A 17,192-nucleotide genomic window follows, 5' to 3' on the forward strand; every position below is an offset into this window, starting at 1 on the left:
TCTTTCTAAATCTGCCTGACTCTACTCTCCGCCCTCTGAAACTCATCCAGAACAGGACTGCAAGACTTCTCCTTGGCCTTAAGCCCAGAGATCGTATCTCTCCAGGACTGAAATCTCTGCACTGGCTCCCAGTGGCACTGAGAATTAAGTTCAAAACCCTCTTCATTGTCCACAAGGCCTTCTGGGGCCGGTGACCTCAATACCTTCAACTCTCTCTCTTCCTAAATATCTTCCTTCTCGAGGTCTTCGCTCATCCGCCTTCAACTCCCTCCGGGTCATTCACTTCTCAAAGCAGCGAGTTGGTGGTAGATCTCTTTCTTCTGCTGGGGTCTCACTCTGGAACAGCCTCCCTGCCTCTCTGAAACCTGAGGAGAACCATCTATGCTTCCGGAATCATCTTGAGACCTTCCTCTTTGCTTCTGCTTTCTCTCCTCCTCTCCTCTGCTGATCTCCTTACTAAAGCTGAAACTGCACTGTTTTCCTGGCTACCCTCTGATTCCGGACCCAGGTCCCCTCCCTGCCAGTTGCACACCTGCATTGCCCCCTGGCAACCCTTGCACTCAGGGACTGTTTCTGTATCCCTACAGCCCTTACTAGCACTTGACCCCTGTTGTCTGCACTTACCCTTGCACTTGCCACCGGCTGGCCGCCCTTTTATTTATTGTCTTATTTATATCACTGTTATCCTATCTACTGCACTGCCCCCTCCCCTTCCCCCTGCACATTTTGTCTCCGCCCCCCTCCCCTGCACTTGCGCGATCTCAATGTAGGATCGTTTTATGTCTTCCATCTGTTTCCCCTCCCATTCCTCGTCGCGCCTTGAAACACTTGTATATAAGCGCGTTATAAATGCCATGTATCATACATATTATAGGCAGGCAGGATGCCAGGCACCACATCTGTGGTGGAGAGAGCAGACTAGTATTGCCCCCTGCCTCCCACTCCATAAACCCACTAGGACACTTCAGGCTTGGAACCCTGGAGAGCTGCCTCTATTAACCTTCTCTGCCCTGCCCACAGGCGACCATATGAGCCAACATTTGCCCTTTGTTTCCTACCTTGTCCTCCACCCATGCCCTCCATGCACAACCTTGAGCGTTCGGGGTTTGGGTTACTTCACTTACTCACGCTTAAGTGATTCACTGCTAGATGATCCTACTTTTATTATGTACAGTGAGGTCAAATGAATTGGAGAGGAGCACATAAAGCTGGGATATGAACTTAAGTCTTTGGTTAGCATAGTTTCCTGTTTATACTAATATAGTATGATTCATATTTGTGTATAGCAATGTTCCTAAAGCTAAATAGTTTTCCATGACAGTAATAGTAGAAGTGTTAATATAAAATAAGAGGTATTCTAGCTTTGTGAGCTGTAATGATGGGCCCTTTCTTATTTCTGCTTTCTCTAAGGCTACTAGTCTGAGCAGATCCCTCAAGCCACATTTCAAAGCCTGCTCTGCTAATTACCAGAGCTTCGGTATTACTCTCTTGGTGCAGGTGATTTAATGCTGTATCCATATTATCTCATCCTCCTCAAATCCCTGACTTGAACACATTGGCTCAAGATTGCTAATAGGGCTTCCAGATGCAGATGCCTTCCTACCACCATTTCAGTTCTTTCTCCATATCATTCCAGAAGACTGTCACCGTCATTCATGCCCAGAGCATGTATATGGGTTCACATTGGTGGTCCCGCTGCAGTGGTGGCTCATACATAAGGGGTGCTGCTGCACCGACCTGCCACCCATTCTGGACAAATAAAGCTAACCAAGTGTAAAACACTGAACTTACCCCATCGTTACTTACAACAGTTGAGGGAGCTTTCCTGGACTAGGCTTTACTGTCAAAGAGAAACTTAGTTTCCCTTGGACGCTTCATGTTCCCTAGCACAAATCCCCAATGAGACATGCAAGTCTGGCGATGTTTTGCTTCTCTAGTCTTGCATGGCCCATTGGGGATGCAGGCTGGGTAACTTCATGTTTGAATGTTTCGTAGGGCGCTCCTGGGCTTACACACACATTGCACAGCCTGGAGCATTGTGGATAGAGCGCTCATGTTCCAGAACCAGGAAGCGCTCCCTTCTTGCTAGTTTCTGTTTGTGCTGCATCAGAGCCGGAGTGCCTGCTTCAAGGCAAAAAGAGGAAGAGTCCAGATCAGGGCTGAAGGTAAGAAAATAATAAAAGTATGAATGTTTTAGTACATGTATGTATGGATGCATGTGCATGTGAATGAGCAACTGCATGGAGCCTGGGTGTGCACGTGAATGAGCGAGTGTAGGGTATTAGGGTGTGCTTTTGAAAGAGAGGGTGGACGGGGGGGGGTGGGAGGGAGGGGGGAGGGGGGGGACGGGGGGGGGGTGTGTGTGTGTGTGTGTGTGTGTGTGTGTGTGTGTGTGTGTGTGTTTTTTTTCTAGGCCCCAGGGCTGCTGATTTGGAGTGTGGTGGTATTTTTTTACTGGCTATAATGATAAAGCAAACCTAATGATATGTGTAATGTGGCACAGCCAGTCTGGCCATATACTATTAACGTGGCATGGCTTTTATTACTGGGCATAATGTCTGAGAAAACCTAAGTATTATTACTTGTCTAGACTAGCCTACTTTGGCACATCCTGTCTGGCCATAATTAGTGTAGATTGGCATTTTTTACTGAACATTAATGATAAAGCAATCCTGATGAATGTTATCTCTTGTGTATACGGGCCTTCATTGGTGCAGCTAGTCTTGCGTTATACTAGTATTGTGCCAGAATTTTGACTTATCTATGATAAGTGACATTATGTGGTTAGACTGGCCTATTTTGGCACAGCCAGTCTGGCTTTATACTATTACTGTGGCATAGCATTTTCTGACTGACCATCAGTGATAATGCAAACATAAGTGTGATTTTGTGGCTTGACTGTCCTACATTGGCACAGCCAGCCGCCATATAGTATTACTGTGGCATGGAAATGTGTGCTGGGTATCACAGGTAAAGCATTATTATGAGTGCTCCTATGTGACCATAAGTGCCTATATTAGTTAAGACCGTCTAGAAGGGTTTTCTTACTGTGGCATGTCATTTGTACTGGCAAAACCAACGAAAGTATGTTCTTACGTGGGGGTAACGACATATGTAGCAGAGCCAACATGGACATGTTTTCTTATAGTATCATTAATGGCATTATAACCAAAGCAAATATGATTATGCTCCTATATGGGAATTGTGGCCTATCTTGGTACAGCCAGCATGGGATTGGAAATCTATGAGCACATCTAGTGTGTACATGTTTTTTTTACATTGACACTGGGGTCTGCAACCTCTGGCTCTCCAGATGCTTTGTACTACAAATCCCATGATCCCTCAACAATGACTATGTTGGCTAGAACTGATAGGATGTGTAGTCCAACACACCTGGACAGCCAAAGGTTGCAGACCCCTGCACTGACCTATATTGTGTGAAAAAGGCATCATGCGAAGGTGTTGTAAAGTGTTGATGCAAGTGACCAACAGTACACAGCAAGTGGATATTTTTCATGAGCTACCCTCCAAAATCTATTGGAAACATTGTGACCGTTTACCTAATTTTCAGAGTACTGTGCCATTGTAACCCATTATTTGAACAACTATTTCTGGGGAAACTGTATGCATGCAACTCCAATAAATGCATTCAACAGCCACGACAGTCCCACAGTCCCAACATCGATCGTTGTTGCTTTTTCCTTTGAACATTCTATCAGACAAACAATAACCCCCAAAAATATGTACTTCTTACATTGGGCACCTCTTGGGATCTGAGAGCGCCTTCACATGTTCGCTTGCATTCCCTTCCACTCTCTCTCTTAGGTCTGTCCAATTCAGGCTCAAACTCACTTCTTTTTAAGTGGTGCAAGGTTGGCATTGCATTGTAGTGCCATCTTCCTACGGACATGGGACAGTCTTATGCCTTCTGTTGCCATTTTGTATGCCACACCCCACACTGGTGTACTAGGAACTCAATGGCTTTGCCCTTACATCCGGCTACTATTTCAGTGGAACATTGTTCCTCATGTCTGGGGATGTGATATTGCTGTTTGCTCATGCGTGTACTGAGAAATGCTGGCAGGAGAAGCATTGTGAGCAGCAGGGAACCAAACACAACATTCTGTAACGCAGCCAATGCATGGCAATAGCATCGTCAGTTGTCATATTAACCTCGTTTATTGCTTCTCGACATCCTTTGCCTTTTCTGTTTCACCACCATATCGCCAAAAACAATATAAAGTGATGGCATTTGGTGGAGGCAAACCATATGTATCAAACTTTCAGGCTACATTTGGAAGTATATTAAACACATACCTTCATTTGGGCGTTATTTAAAGTTGCACTTGTTGATGATTAAATTGGCATCTTTTTGTTCAATTAAGCATTCTCTGTGATAGCCATAAAAACTGCCACACTTGCCTCCTCCATTTTGTTTAGTTAGGGATTGCTAATGGGCTTTTTGTTCTAGGCAGAGCAGTTACATTGCAAGCTATTTGGGGGTGGAAGGATGTTCGACAATGATGATTGCTCGTGGCATACCCCACATTGTTGAATCATAGGACACAATGGTAACTAATGGTTGAAGGGGGCTGGGGTATAGTGGGAACAAGGGAGGGAGAGCAGCCAAGAGACATAAAGGAACAGAAAATAAAGCCTTATAAAGAAGTGATGAGTTTGCGCGTCTAATCAAAGTTAAGGTGGGGGGATGTCTTAGCTGAAGGGCCACACCATATCATTCCAGAGTTTTGGGGGGGTATACCGAGAATGTCCTTCTGTTGTGGTTCTCTTTGTGGGCCTTTTCGATTCTGAGGAGTTCCATTCAAGGGGATTCCCTATTGGTTTTTGAATAACGATTAAAAACCTACTCTGCCCTTAATGCCATGCCATGCTGTGCAACACATCCTTGAACTACTTTTGTGGTAAACCTGGGTGTGTTTTCACCGCTTCACTTTTTCTCTCCACAGTCCTTCCCCTGACACAGTGAAGACCTAGCCGGAAACATGGATGAATGTGCACAGGAAACCCCAAGTTCTCCCCTCCTGAATGTATACAGGGAGTACAGCGTGCCTCCAGCGATGTCAGGTAATGTTAGCTAGGGTGGGTAGAACCATCATTGTGTGGCTATTCCATGTGTCACACCTCCAAGACCCATCCTATGATATTAGCTATGTCAGGCTACTTATAGTCTGAGGAAAGGCTGCACGAACTTCCACCCGGTTGATCTCGCGGGCCGTACCAAATCCACTAGCCTATATTTGGCGGGCTCATGTAATATTTCAGAATTTACCCACAGACAAAAAGAGCAGTTTGGTTGTCGTTTTGTTTTTTTTTAACTTTTCTTTATTGGCAAGAAGCAGTAGCTGGCGTGTTACATGTTATAACAACAACACACATTACATATTTTAAAGAGTGGATGACAATGCAAAGACTCTGCAGAAGGTTGCATATATTCATGAAAGCAGGTTAATGATATAACCAAGCAGAGATGTGGGATGTGGGAGGAGTGTGTCGGTGGCCCCAGGGAGAAGGATGAGGAGGGTGTGCAAGGGATGTTGCTGCAAGAGACTGAAGAGCAAAAGGTGGCAGATGGCGGTAGTCTCCTAGCAGATGATTCAGGAGGAGGACAAGATTGAGGTTGTACCCTGCAGAGGGGACAGGTCAGGCTTCGGTGACTCGTGTCCAATTTCAGGCAGGACAGGGGACATCCTCCTTGCCAATGACAGTGCGCACTACATTATGGGTCTAGGTGTACCTCAGCTTGCTGGAGGGATAGTCCGTGTAATGTAATGATGAAAGTATGCTTTGCAGGTGCGTAAACCCGCTGAACTAAACATACTGATATTGAGCATCTAACCTGTTGTATTTGAAATAGAGCTGACAGCTTATTCGAAGAGGGTACTGAATGCTGGCAATCTTGGACTAGTCTCCCTTATATGGGGGTTAAGTAGTGCTTAGGCGCCTATTTTAGAGAGCTACATTTAAACAGAAAAGCACGGAAAATGCTCACAAAGGGTTAATCGCAATACATGTATTCGGCTTTCCCTGTAACACTCTGCTCGCAAGAGCTGTTCTGCCATCTATTATAAATGGGTACGTGTTTGCATGAGAAAAAACAGCTTGACCCGGACTGGACTAATGAGGTGCATTCCAGAGCAGCACTTCCTATATGCAAACAGGCATTGACAGGGGATTGGGGGAGAGCAATTGGATAGATGCAGCATGGAGTTTTTTCCACTAGAAGACATGTTTCTCACTGAAATTACGATAAACGTTACATCACCTTGAGTGACGGGCCCACCTGATAAAAGGTTTGCACCCCGGAGAGGAGGGAGGGTCTCGCCCGTGGACTTGCACCAAGCACATGCAGGCACCCAGGCTTTCATTTGCCCTCAGGAAGCAATTCCTTACTTGCCATGTTCTAACTTGAGGGCTGACCAGAGTAGGAGGGAACAGGGATTGTGGTCCAGAACAGAGAAGACTGTGCAGTGCCTGATCAGAGGGGTGCCAACCAGAGAGAGAAGCCAGTCTTTATGCTGAACCGGCTTCTGGGCATTGGCTTTAAAGGAATGTGAGACTGTGCTCTAAGTATCTGTAACCTATAACTTGTACTCCTTTTCCCATTAATGCCATATTGATGTGTTATTTACTAATTTTCAAATAAATGCTTAATGTATATGTTTGAATTGTCTCTCTAGCATGAGTTCATGACTGCAGCACGAAAGTTGAACTTGTAGCAGGGTTGGTTTCTGTGCGCATTTGCTTTGGGGTGATTCCGAAAAACATTACACTCCCCATTATGGTACAGTCCGTCAAGACGAATGCGATCACTTTGGAACCCAAGATGCTAGTCGAGCAAGGTATACGAAGAGGGGTTTGGAACTCAATATCAGAACCAGAACTAGTATTTGTTTATTGCAGTGACCAGGATAGCGTAGGAGCTTTTAACTGGGACACAGTTTTAATTTGGATTTTCAGATTTTCAGATTTCCTGATGATTTAGATGGTTAGATAGGTTTGTCTTTTCTTTGAATAAATGTTTATAGTATCAACTATGGCAACACTTTTGTCATTTCTTGTCGCCACAAAGTATAAAGTGAGCCGGGCTCCCTTTAGGAGGGATTTCCACTTCTCTAGACCTACCTGTAACAATTCTCAAAAGGGAACATAAGGGATGGCCTACTGTCAATTCTCCCTTCTATCTGCCAAGCAGAAATACGTACACATGTGCAAGTATCTTACAGAAAACACAGAGTCGCATCTCTATATAGACGAGAGCACAATTATCCTAACCTGGCCTAACTATCACAGCAGGATTCTATTGGTTTGCATTATACGGACTAATAGGTTTCTTCATCTTTATTAGGTGCATACCTTCATTCAACATGCATTGAATTTAAATGTTTCCATTCCACCACACACCAGACTCTGGCTGCACCATACTCTATCTGTCCATGTGCACTCGTTCAGCGTTTGTAAACAGCAGTTTTACTCAACCTGTTGTGGGGAATGGCTAAAGGCAAATTGTGTTGAGTCGAGGGCTGTTTACTGGACAGTAGTGGAAAATGTTGGAATACAGTGGAGGAAAGATCTGTGGTCTCCCACTGCCCCAGAGGATAATTGTATCAACAGGTTGCTGATGTTTAGTAATGTCAAATTTACTTTTTGATTTTCCACGGGAATTATCTCTACCATTTGTGCATACAGACAGAGAACACCCACAGTTTTGCTGTTTGTTTTTTGTTTTATTTACAGATATTGTTTAATAAAAATCAAGAAAGAAAGAAACAAGTATTCATTTTCCCGAGGGTGGTTAGTCAGGAATGGAATGTGCTACTTTGTAGTGTTTCCTGGAGAGTCTTTGAAGGCTCAAGGCATGTTGTGTGTTGGCTGGAACAGGGTGGGAAAGAGACTTCCCTGAATAAGCCGGTAGGGTGCTTGCATGGGTGGGGCCTGTTCAGTAATTGCCAGTCATGCAGTCACTCCATCTTCCAAATTCAGTGATCATATTCTTGCAAGCCTGGGCTTGGCCTGCTATGGATAAAGGATAGAGTTGTGTTTCTCTGATTAAGGGATGCCTTGCTCTCCGAGCTAAAAAAGTTAACTTTTTCAACCCATTGCTGATGCTGCTAGAAACTGACCAAATGTTTGAACAGACTGCAGATAATCTCTCTTTGTGGTTTGCAGACGCTAACGAGGGCCTCCTTGTCCTCTGGAGTAATGGCTGTCAATGAGTACTTTGGCAAAGGAGATACCTGTCCTCTTTTTCCTTGGAGCCTGTGGACCAGATGAATTATCTGTGACACCAGAGAGTAGCCAGCCTAGTGGGTGCAGAGATGTCTCCGTTTACTCTTGTTGCCCATGTCCAGTACACGGGGGAGTGGTGGTATGGTGGAAGCTATCCACCTTCTTCCGGACAGCGGATCACAGTTCCATTTGTAGATGGGACCTTTACCTGAGGGAATGACTCCCTTCTCTAGGCATCTGACTCTGTTTTTCTCCACATATAGCCAGAGGGAATGACTCCCTTGCCCTGGACTCCCTCTTCACTTGGTTTCACCCTTTCACAATTTCAGGGGAATGACTCCCTTCCCCCTGGGCCCCCTCTTCACTTGGTTTCACAGTTCACAACCGCAGGGGGAATTTTCCCTTCCCCTGGCCTTTCTTAATCATGCACTGCCACGAAGAGGATAGTTTGCACAAGTTCCTCTAGGCTTTGGCAGACCTGATTCACTCTCCTGCCAGGTACTTCCACGCAGAAGATGACTTGGAGCACCCTTCTCACTCTTTTGGTGCAGGATACAGACCTGTATTTGTGTCTCTTTCCCATGGTTTCCCTCCTCACCCCTGGTCAGTATTCTCAGTTTTCCACAACTCTGTTATGTCCTCACCAACCTTCCCAGCAACCCAGATACCATTGGGTTCTTGCTGGCTTCCTCCGGTTGGTCTGTGGCTCTCCGGGTTTCTGCTTCGGTCTTTCCCTAGGTTCTATGCTCTTTTGGCTGGCTGCTGTGGCTCCACAGCGTGGTTCTTCGCTCTGCGTACACATCAGCCTGCTGCGCACTGTCCAGGCTTCTTGCAGGCCTTAACCTTCTGTCTGCCGGGTTTCCGTTCGGTTCTGCTTCTGTAGACCGAACAGGGACTTCCTGGCTCTCTCGCTCTTTCTGAAGTCACTGGCTTCTTCTCCATACCCGGACGAACTGCTTACTTCCCCGTGGTTTCTCCTGGGACGACTTCTCCCTTTCGTAAATCCATCCTTCGTTTTTATTCCAAATGTAGCATAACAACTAGAACATGTGCATACATTCTCTTGAGGACTCTTCCTTCCTCTGCATATTTTCCTTGTCCCAGTACCTTCCAGTGAAGTCCTCCTTAATTCATCCCTACTCTTCCTCGCCTCAGTTACTATTGGGTTTTCAATGTTACAGAGGCAAATGAAAGTGTGGGCTACAGAGGGTTTAGTGAAGGGATAGGGGGATGTGTAGAAGATGGGTGGAGGTGATGAAGGGTTGGCATACCATGTTTTCCTTGGATGGTCTTCCTTGTCCCTAGAGGGGGAGTCTCTCTACAAGAGATCCTCCCGCTGAGAACCGTCGCCAGGGAGACTATCGCGTAGTGTCCTCACCTCCCTGGACTCATGGGAAGAGGCTCCCCTTCAGGTAGAAGTGACGACATCCAAGAGTTGTCACAGATGGACTGAAATGTAAACAGTGGTCAGACATTCAAGGTTAGATTGCCAGTAAGCGGGCAGAAAGAGTGGAATAAATAGGGGCAAAAAGAAGATAATTAGGAGATTCTGAAAAGTGTCATTGTATAAATGGTGTGATAGACCAAAGGAGGGGATAACTGAAGCATAAAGTGAAAAAGAAGCCATGAGCCTGTTTCTGCCCGCTGCTTGACCTCTACAGCGAGGTCCCACTGTTATTAATGCAGCTTCTGTTTGCACAGTACATTGAACATCTGTACATCCAGGAGCATACTGAGTAGGGGTCTTTTGCAGGTGTAAAAAAACATAAAGATTTCTAAGAAACTCAAGTAGTCCAATAAATTATTTGTGCATTTATACCGCGCACCAAGCCCTCAGGCATCTAGGCGCTTGTACTTATGAGATTAGTTACATTGGCTCAGAGAACTGATCTACATTGTTTAAGAGGTTGGTTACATTGTAGTCTTAGTCGCAAGATTACTCTGGCTCAGGCATCTGAGCTCTAATACTTTAGAAGTTGGTTACATTAGATGCTTAGTCAGAGTACAGGGGTTACATTGGGTCAATGCTTCAGCAATACTATCTTTGCATGCATGGGTTAAGCAGTGGTCATGAGCGAGTGACAATATATTGTATTCATTTTGCTGTTACATTTCCAGAAAGTAGTGGTTTAATAGGCGTGTTGGCTAAAGAGACAGGTTTTGAGGCTTCTACAGAAAGACCGGAGAGAAGGGTCTACTCTTAGCTCTGGGGGCATGATATTCCACTATTTGGCTGCGATAACTAGGAATCTGGAGCCTCCTGCTTTTTGTCATTTGACTCTCTGGGTGGCTAAATGATGATGCCTGTAAAAATGTACTTGTATCCAAGCATATTTATAAAGTAACAGGCAAAATATATTATGTGTCCAGTTAATCATGGGACACATAATTGAATAACATTAGTACCCGGCACACGCGGCTGAACGGGTATACTGTGTGGTGATTGGCTCATTTGTGAGCCATACCACACGGTATTCCCGTCCACGCCGTGCGTGCCGGCTACTCTGTTCCCGGCGAGGGGCGTGGCAGCCCCTCGGCCAATGAGGAGGCTCTAAACGGGGCAATCCCTGCTCCGAGCCTCCCCATGGCTGGAGGCTTCCTTCGTCCCGTGCCGGGGACGCAGGTAAGATTTTTTTTTTTTTCCCCCCAGCCTTTCCTCCCTCCTCCCACCCCACTTACCTTCTATCCCGTGGTCTCCGGCGGGGGACGATGGAAACCTCCAGCCGTGTGGAGACTCCGAGCGGCGCCATCCCATTGCCACAATAATGCCATGCAAAAAATAAATGCCAAATAATGGGAGCAAACACTTATCAGTGTCTCTATGCACAATGTGTTATTCACTGCTAAAATAGCATGCAAAGTGATATGAAAACGAATATGAGAATAATAATGTTCCTCACATTAATCCATTTGGTTACGATCTGTGATTTATTAACACAATTATTGATGTGACCCTTTTTCGTAGTGTCAGTTAACGGACATCAATTCAGCATGTTCAGTGGCTGGTAGGCTCACTTAATAACAGGCTTATGTATGAAATGACAGACATTAGTGGTTGCGATTTCCTGTGTTGTAGCAGAAACAGTCTACCTGCAAGAACTCCACTCAATAAGCAAACTAGGCAGCACAGGGGAACATCAATTGCCTGGTGCTCTATCGAAAGTACTCCCTGCCTTCTCCCGTTCCTCTTGTATTTCCTGCACTTCCGGGTAATTGCATAGACAGTTCTTGCGCCTGGTCCATGTGCCACCCCACGAGGTGGTGCAGTAGCATCTGCCTCCTCCAAGATGAGGTGCAGCTCTGGTATGAACAGCAAAGATGCCGATGCTAAAGAAAGAAAACATGCACCTTGTTAAAGGAATAGTGCGCTAACATTTTTCATGGGTTTAAACGATGGGCAATAATACAAAATATGTAATAAACCTCTTTTTAACTAAAGTTCCTATGTAAAATGTTACACAAATAATGTTTAAACCCCTTTAAAATCAAGCACTAGGAGTCATCCATTTTGTGAAATGGGTGAGCCTCCTGTGCTTGAGATAATCTCTGCCCTCGGAACAATAATGAAGTAAAAGCCACCTGCTAGTAGCTTTTATTACAGTGGCAGCTTTTGCTTCATTAGTGAGACGCAGAGAGCAGCGAAGTACTTTTATAAATACAACGTTGTTGTATTTACGATTGCCATGGTTAGAAAACCATGGAAATCATAAATACAACAACGTTGTATTTATAATTGCAGTGGTTTTCGCTATAAGCATCCCGGGCTCCCCCGGCCCAGTGTAAAATATGTGGGAGTTAGCTGTGCACACTCTTACATTGATCACAGACAAGTTGAAAGACTTACGTTCAACAGTGATATTGTCATCTCAAAACGTGAGAGTAATTAAATAATACCAGATACCAAGAGAAAATACCTTCTAATGCTTAAACGTGGGCAAGTTGGATCGCCACATATTACATTAAGCATAGTCCTAGTACAAAGACTTCCATTCCCAGTGATAAACGGAAGTCTTTTTACTTTATTTACTTAAATTAACAGTGTTCAGTTTTTACCTTTGGCAAAGGATTAGAAGTTGCAAGTTTGGCAGCATTGAGAGCAGAGCAGTTTTTCTCTGAATGGAAGGTATGAATTTCATTACGTGAGATTGAGTGCTGGAACCTCAGCAGCCCTACTCCAAGTGTATCTTTCCTAAGAGGCAGTGCTGACCATGTTGTATTCAATCCAGGGACCTTTTCTTTGGATCCCCTTGCTGCTGTCCTCCCTTAACCTGATCTTCTGCTTCCTTTGCAGGGTCTAGTAAGGTCTTCACAGCAGCCATCGCGATTGCAAGCATCACTATCGGTGAGTGTTGTTCATACAGTCTGTCTACCGTGGCAAGTGGGACATCTTGCAGCATGGCCACTGCTATGCTGCACTTTGCCAGTGCCCATGGGGTGTGTAACCATCTTCTTTGGCACTGTGGGCTACTAAGGTGTGTTAGCATTGTCCACACCGGGGTAGTTCACTTGTTGTAAGGCAATGCCAGTCCTCATATTAGGATGCAGAATTTAAGTGATGAACTGTCTGTAAGAGTTCTACATTGTTTGACAGTCATTTTGATAGTCTACATTTTGGTTGACCTTAATGCAACCTTGTTATGAGTTGCCCCCATGCACACCTTCACTACCCCACACCAGCACAATCCCCACCTCCATGCCCTCCTCTACCCAAACACACATACACATATGTAGTTTTTGCATTTGGTAGAGTTGACCAAATGTAGTCACCCAAAATATAGAATATGAAGATCATACCGTGTAGTGAGACCGTTCTCCTTTCCCTCCCATTCCTTCATAGCCCCATGAATAACAAAGAGGGGCAGGGCTCGAAATTAAGATTGGCTGAGCAGGAGCTGAAAGACGCTCCTGGGGTTCCAGTATTCATAAGTGACCAGGAACTACCATTGGGGATTAAGGATCTAGTACGTAGCGTTCCGCAAATCAAACCTCCATAAAAGATGTAAACCGTCACATAGGTGTGTTTGTTTGGCATCAGTTGGCCCAGGGAGAAAAAAATAGCTCCTGGTAGCTGTTGCTATCAAGCTAACCAGGCGCTGCTAGGGTTAATTGGTTGTCCTCCCAAGCCCCCACCGTTTTTAAATCAGTCTGCATCTCCTACAAGGGGATGACAAAAGCACCTACATACATGGCAAGAAATCTATCTAATCTTCTCAGGAGCCCAACACACCAATAGGAGCAATGACCACAGCAGGCAGTAAAGCAAGGAGCACAAAAAAGACAAAACGGGCATTCGGCTATACAGAAGCACTCTGGAATCAGTTACCTCCATCGATCAGATGGATGCCCTCTCTCCTGCGCTTCAGGAGTGACTGAAGATTGTGCTCTCCAAAGAAAGCACCTCTTCGGATACGAACTACTGAATCAGTGATGGCCTCCCCTTTCCCTTATATTATCTCTGTTCCTGCTTCATGTAACTTTGTTTTTGTTGCACAGCACTCTGTTGCTAGCCCTCTATTGCAATCCCATGCATTTCTACATATTTGAACAGATGCCACAGGCATGGGCAAGAGAGCACTCCCAGGCTACATAGTTGGTCCATCCTTGGACCAGGCCCCGAGGAGGTGCATTGTCCCAAAGGTTGTAGCTATCATTCATGATATACAATACAGTAGTACAGCCCCAGTTTATGCCCCAGACAACAGAAGTAACCAGGCTCTCTTGTGCTAATTCAAAGGCATGTTTCTCCTCCTCAGAAAAGCTAGTGCTGAAGAGTTCAGCAAATGTGGGGGATTACAGAAAATAATTTAAAAAGCACCCTTAGTATGTCCCCTTATAATTGGCTTAACTGCCTCAAAATACTTTACTTACATACATTTAATACATTTATTTACATGTTTTTTTATGGGGAATGGAGAGGCTGAGCGACAATGTTTTAGTTTAATATTTCATTATGAGGTTGGGGTTGAGGCACTGCTATCCTGCGAGTTATTGTCCCCCAAATTATTGAAATGCACATTTGCTTTGTTATTACAGCCTTTGTTGAGAGGGAGCGTGGTGGATTTGTAAAATGGAAGGTGCGCTCTAATGCCAATTCTGCTAAGTTAATGGAGCCCTCTGTTTTCCCGCAGGTTCTGTGTATTTCAGTCAGTGCAAAGCGCAGCACCTCATTCCATACTACCTGATTATTTCTGGCATCTCGAGCTTGGTGATCATCCTTCTGACCAGTCTGCCTTGCGGGGATGGCAGGGACCCTCCTCAGACATCCCCAGCTATTCTGGCATTGCAAGGAATCTTTACCCTCTTTCATCTGGCCTTCTTCATTGCAGGTGAGTACTTCTCTGTGGTTGTGGCAAATACATTCTCTTCCTGGCTGGCCTCCCAGTCCCGCTATTTGGGACATTATCTTACACTTCTCGGCTTGAGCCGAGAACTGGGGAAATGCTCTAACATGGTCTGGAACTATGGGTAGGGCTCTGGTGTGACTGATAGTCCTGAGTAGTATTTCTGTAAACTTTTATTCACCCAAGCCAAACAATGCAGCCGGTCCGATAGCACAGCGAGTAGAACGCCCGCTTTGACATCCGTGCAGAGCCTGCTGATGCAGGTTCGAATCCCGGCAGGGCCAAACTCAGCCTTTCATCCTTCCGAGGTCGATAAATGAGCACCACACACCGTGGGTAATAATAAGCAGCGCTCAGATACCTGAGGGTTCATAGCGCTATATAAATGCCAAATTATTATTAATTATTACGCTGGCCCTGCATGGCGAGCCATCATACTAGACCTTCCACCAATCTATAAAGACTTCCTGTTTGCCTAAAACAGTGATAGTGATCCTAATCTTGATGCCGCAATTGACTATCTGTGCATCCTTCCTGTGAGTAACTGGTTCATGTAACTGCGCCTTGATGCCCCTCGGTTTAGTGCGCTATATAAATAAAAAAATAAATAAACTAGGAAAGAGCTTGGGCCAGGTGGAATGAATGAACATTACACTTGTACCTCTCATTGCTAGGTAGTAATCCATGTAGCAGCCTAGGCCATGTCAGTTTGCAAGGCTAGGATGTTCATCTTCAGGGTACTCTGCATCCCTCGTACCCCTGCTAGAGGAACCTTTAAGCAAAGTAAGCCTGCAATGAGAGAAATCATGTATGCTCGAGAGGTGGGTCCGAGAGGGGGAACTGAGGGGACACATGGCAGTATTCTCAAATATAAAGATATACATATTTGGGAAGTCTCATACAATACAACTGGCAGCAGAAGGGCAGGGTAGAAAATGAAGGTGAATATGGGCAACTGCCATGTGTTTTGGAGAGCGGTTCTATATCACCTGCCGCAGCGCGTGCACAAAAACTCAGGGGATCCAGGTTTCGAGCTTTGCCTCCTCGGTGACCTATGATCCCAGTTTCAGGGTTTGGCATTGTCTACCTCCCTCCTTTCCTTTGCTCCACTCGCCTTCCTTCATTATTTTCTCCTTTCCCTCGCTCCTTGCCTCTTTCTTCCATTTTACCCTCCTTTGCTATCAACCCCTCACCTCATCCAGCTTCCCTCAGCTGAATTATTTTGTTCTCCAGTCTTCAATCCCTTCTGTCCTTCCTTTTCTTCTTCTCTCCTCCTTCTACGGCCCCCAATCCCATCTTCATTCTAAATTGCCTTTCCCTTTTGATGCAGTGTTCAGATCTAGGTCACATTATCTTTATTCAGCAGAAAGCTGTACTAACCTGTCTCTCTGTCTCTGTTGCAGGGAATGTCTGGATCTATTCTATTTATGCCCCAGAATATACGGATACCGCGTCACCGGAATACTGCCACAAAGGGCTGTATCTCTACGCTTTCTGGATAACCACACTGGTCTACATTCTACTAGGGATCACACTCCTCGCAGGCTGCTGCATCCTTGTCTGCTTCTGCGCTTGTCGCGCTGCCACCCTCCGAGGCATGCAAGGATGACCAATTCCACAACTAGCAAAGGGATTGATACCCCCCCCAACGCCTATTGGAAATTCCAGCAGTTGTTTCTTATTAACTTGACAAGCTCACCTATTTGGAAGAACCATATCCCCTGGTCACCTGACTCTTACTTTCCAGGTGTAGCCCTTGTTGGTTACCTGGCAATTGGTTCTCCTCCTTCCTATATTGACCAGATGATGACCACTTGGAAAGAAGATACCAGCCTTAATGGTTTACAGAATCGGTTCTATATGCATTCAGGGCAAACTAAATGCCACCACCATCTGATCAGACTTAAAAGTGAATACATTTTCAATAAAGGTCCAAGTGGCTCTGAAAGAAACTAGTCCCCAGACCTATCTGTATCAATCGCTACTATGGTTCCGCTAATGGCACATTTTGTCCACTGAAATGGCTCCCTTGTTTGCCCCACCCGTTGCCTTATGCCTGCACTTGGAATTTCATCTATTGCTGTCCCAAGCCCATCTCTCGCTGACCCGAGTAGCCAAGAAAAGCCAATGAGGCTGAACACAGAGTAGGATACAACCATCGTGGTTGAAATGTAAGCCCAGCCTCCAGTGGGACTGCAGCCTGGCTAGTTTTGGATATCATGCCCACTTGGTCTTCATTGAGGTGCTTTTACCTTCCCTTTCACATGTATCTTCCCTCCCATTGCAATAATGAAAGCCTTCTCCTCCTCTGAACACATCTCTCAAAGTTCAAATATGAAAAATAAAGTTTACCCAAAAATTAATCTTATAATTTCTAATAGACTTTAGCCTTTTTCCCATTGTCATTTTCTATAAATAGCTCTGTTGGTGTATATGGGAAGTGTATACCCTTTGCCTACGGTTGACTCTTTTCCTTGCCCTTTCCTCTCTGACGAAATAACACTATCCAAGCCAGTGCTTTATTTGCGGGTGACTTTATTTTTGGACAGATAATTTGCACTCTTTATTCCGACCTACTTAATTTTACTCTGAATATTTTGAAAA

The 17,192-nt window shown here is 45.2% G+C and overlaps 1 protein-coding gene across 1 annotated transcript in view; it reads left to right on the forward strand.

Moving 5' to 3' along the window:
* LOC138567902 (transmembrane protein 272-like) overlaps positions 1-16,951 on the forward strand; it is a 66,882-nt gene extending 49,931 nt beyond the window's left edge. The window contains exons 2-5 of the mRNA XM_069646402.1: positions 4,968-5,085; positions 12,539-12,589; positions 14,376-14,573; positions 15,992-16,951. Of these exons, the coding sequence (XP_069502503.1) occupies positions 5,004-5,085; positions 12,539-12,589; positions 14,376-14,573; positions 15,992-16,197 (537 nt within the window). The 5' untranslated portion in view covers positions 4,968-5,003 and the 3' untranslated portion in view covers positions 16,198-16,951. The remainder of the gene's footprint in view (positions 1-4,967; positions 5,086-12,538; positions 12,590-14,375; positions 14,574-15,991) is intronic.
* The last annotated feature ends 241 nt before the right edge of the window (positions 16,952-17,192 follow it).

This window comes from Ambystoma mexicanum, chromosome 1p, assembly GCF_040938575.1.
Source record: "Ambystoma mexicanum isolate Mex_15411 chromosome 1p, UKY_AmexF1_1, whole genome shotgun sequence".
NCBI lineage: Eukaryota > Metazoa > Chordata > Amphibia > Caudata > Ambystomatidae > Ambystoma > Ambystoma mexicanum.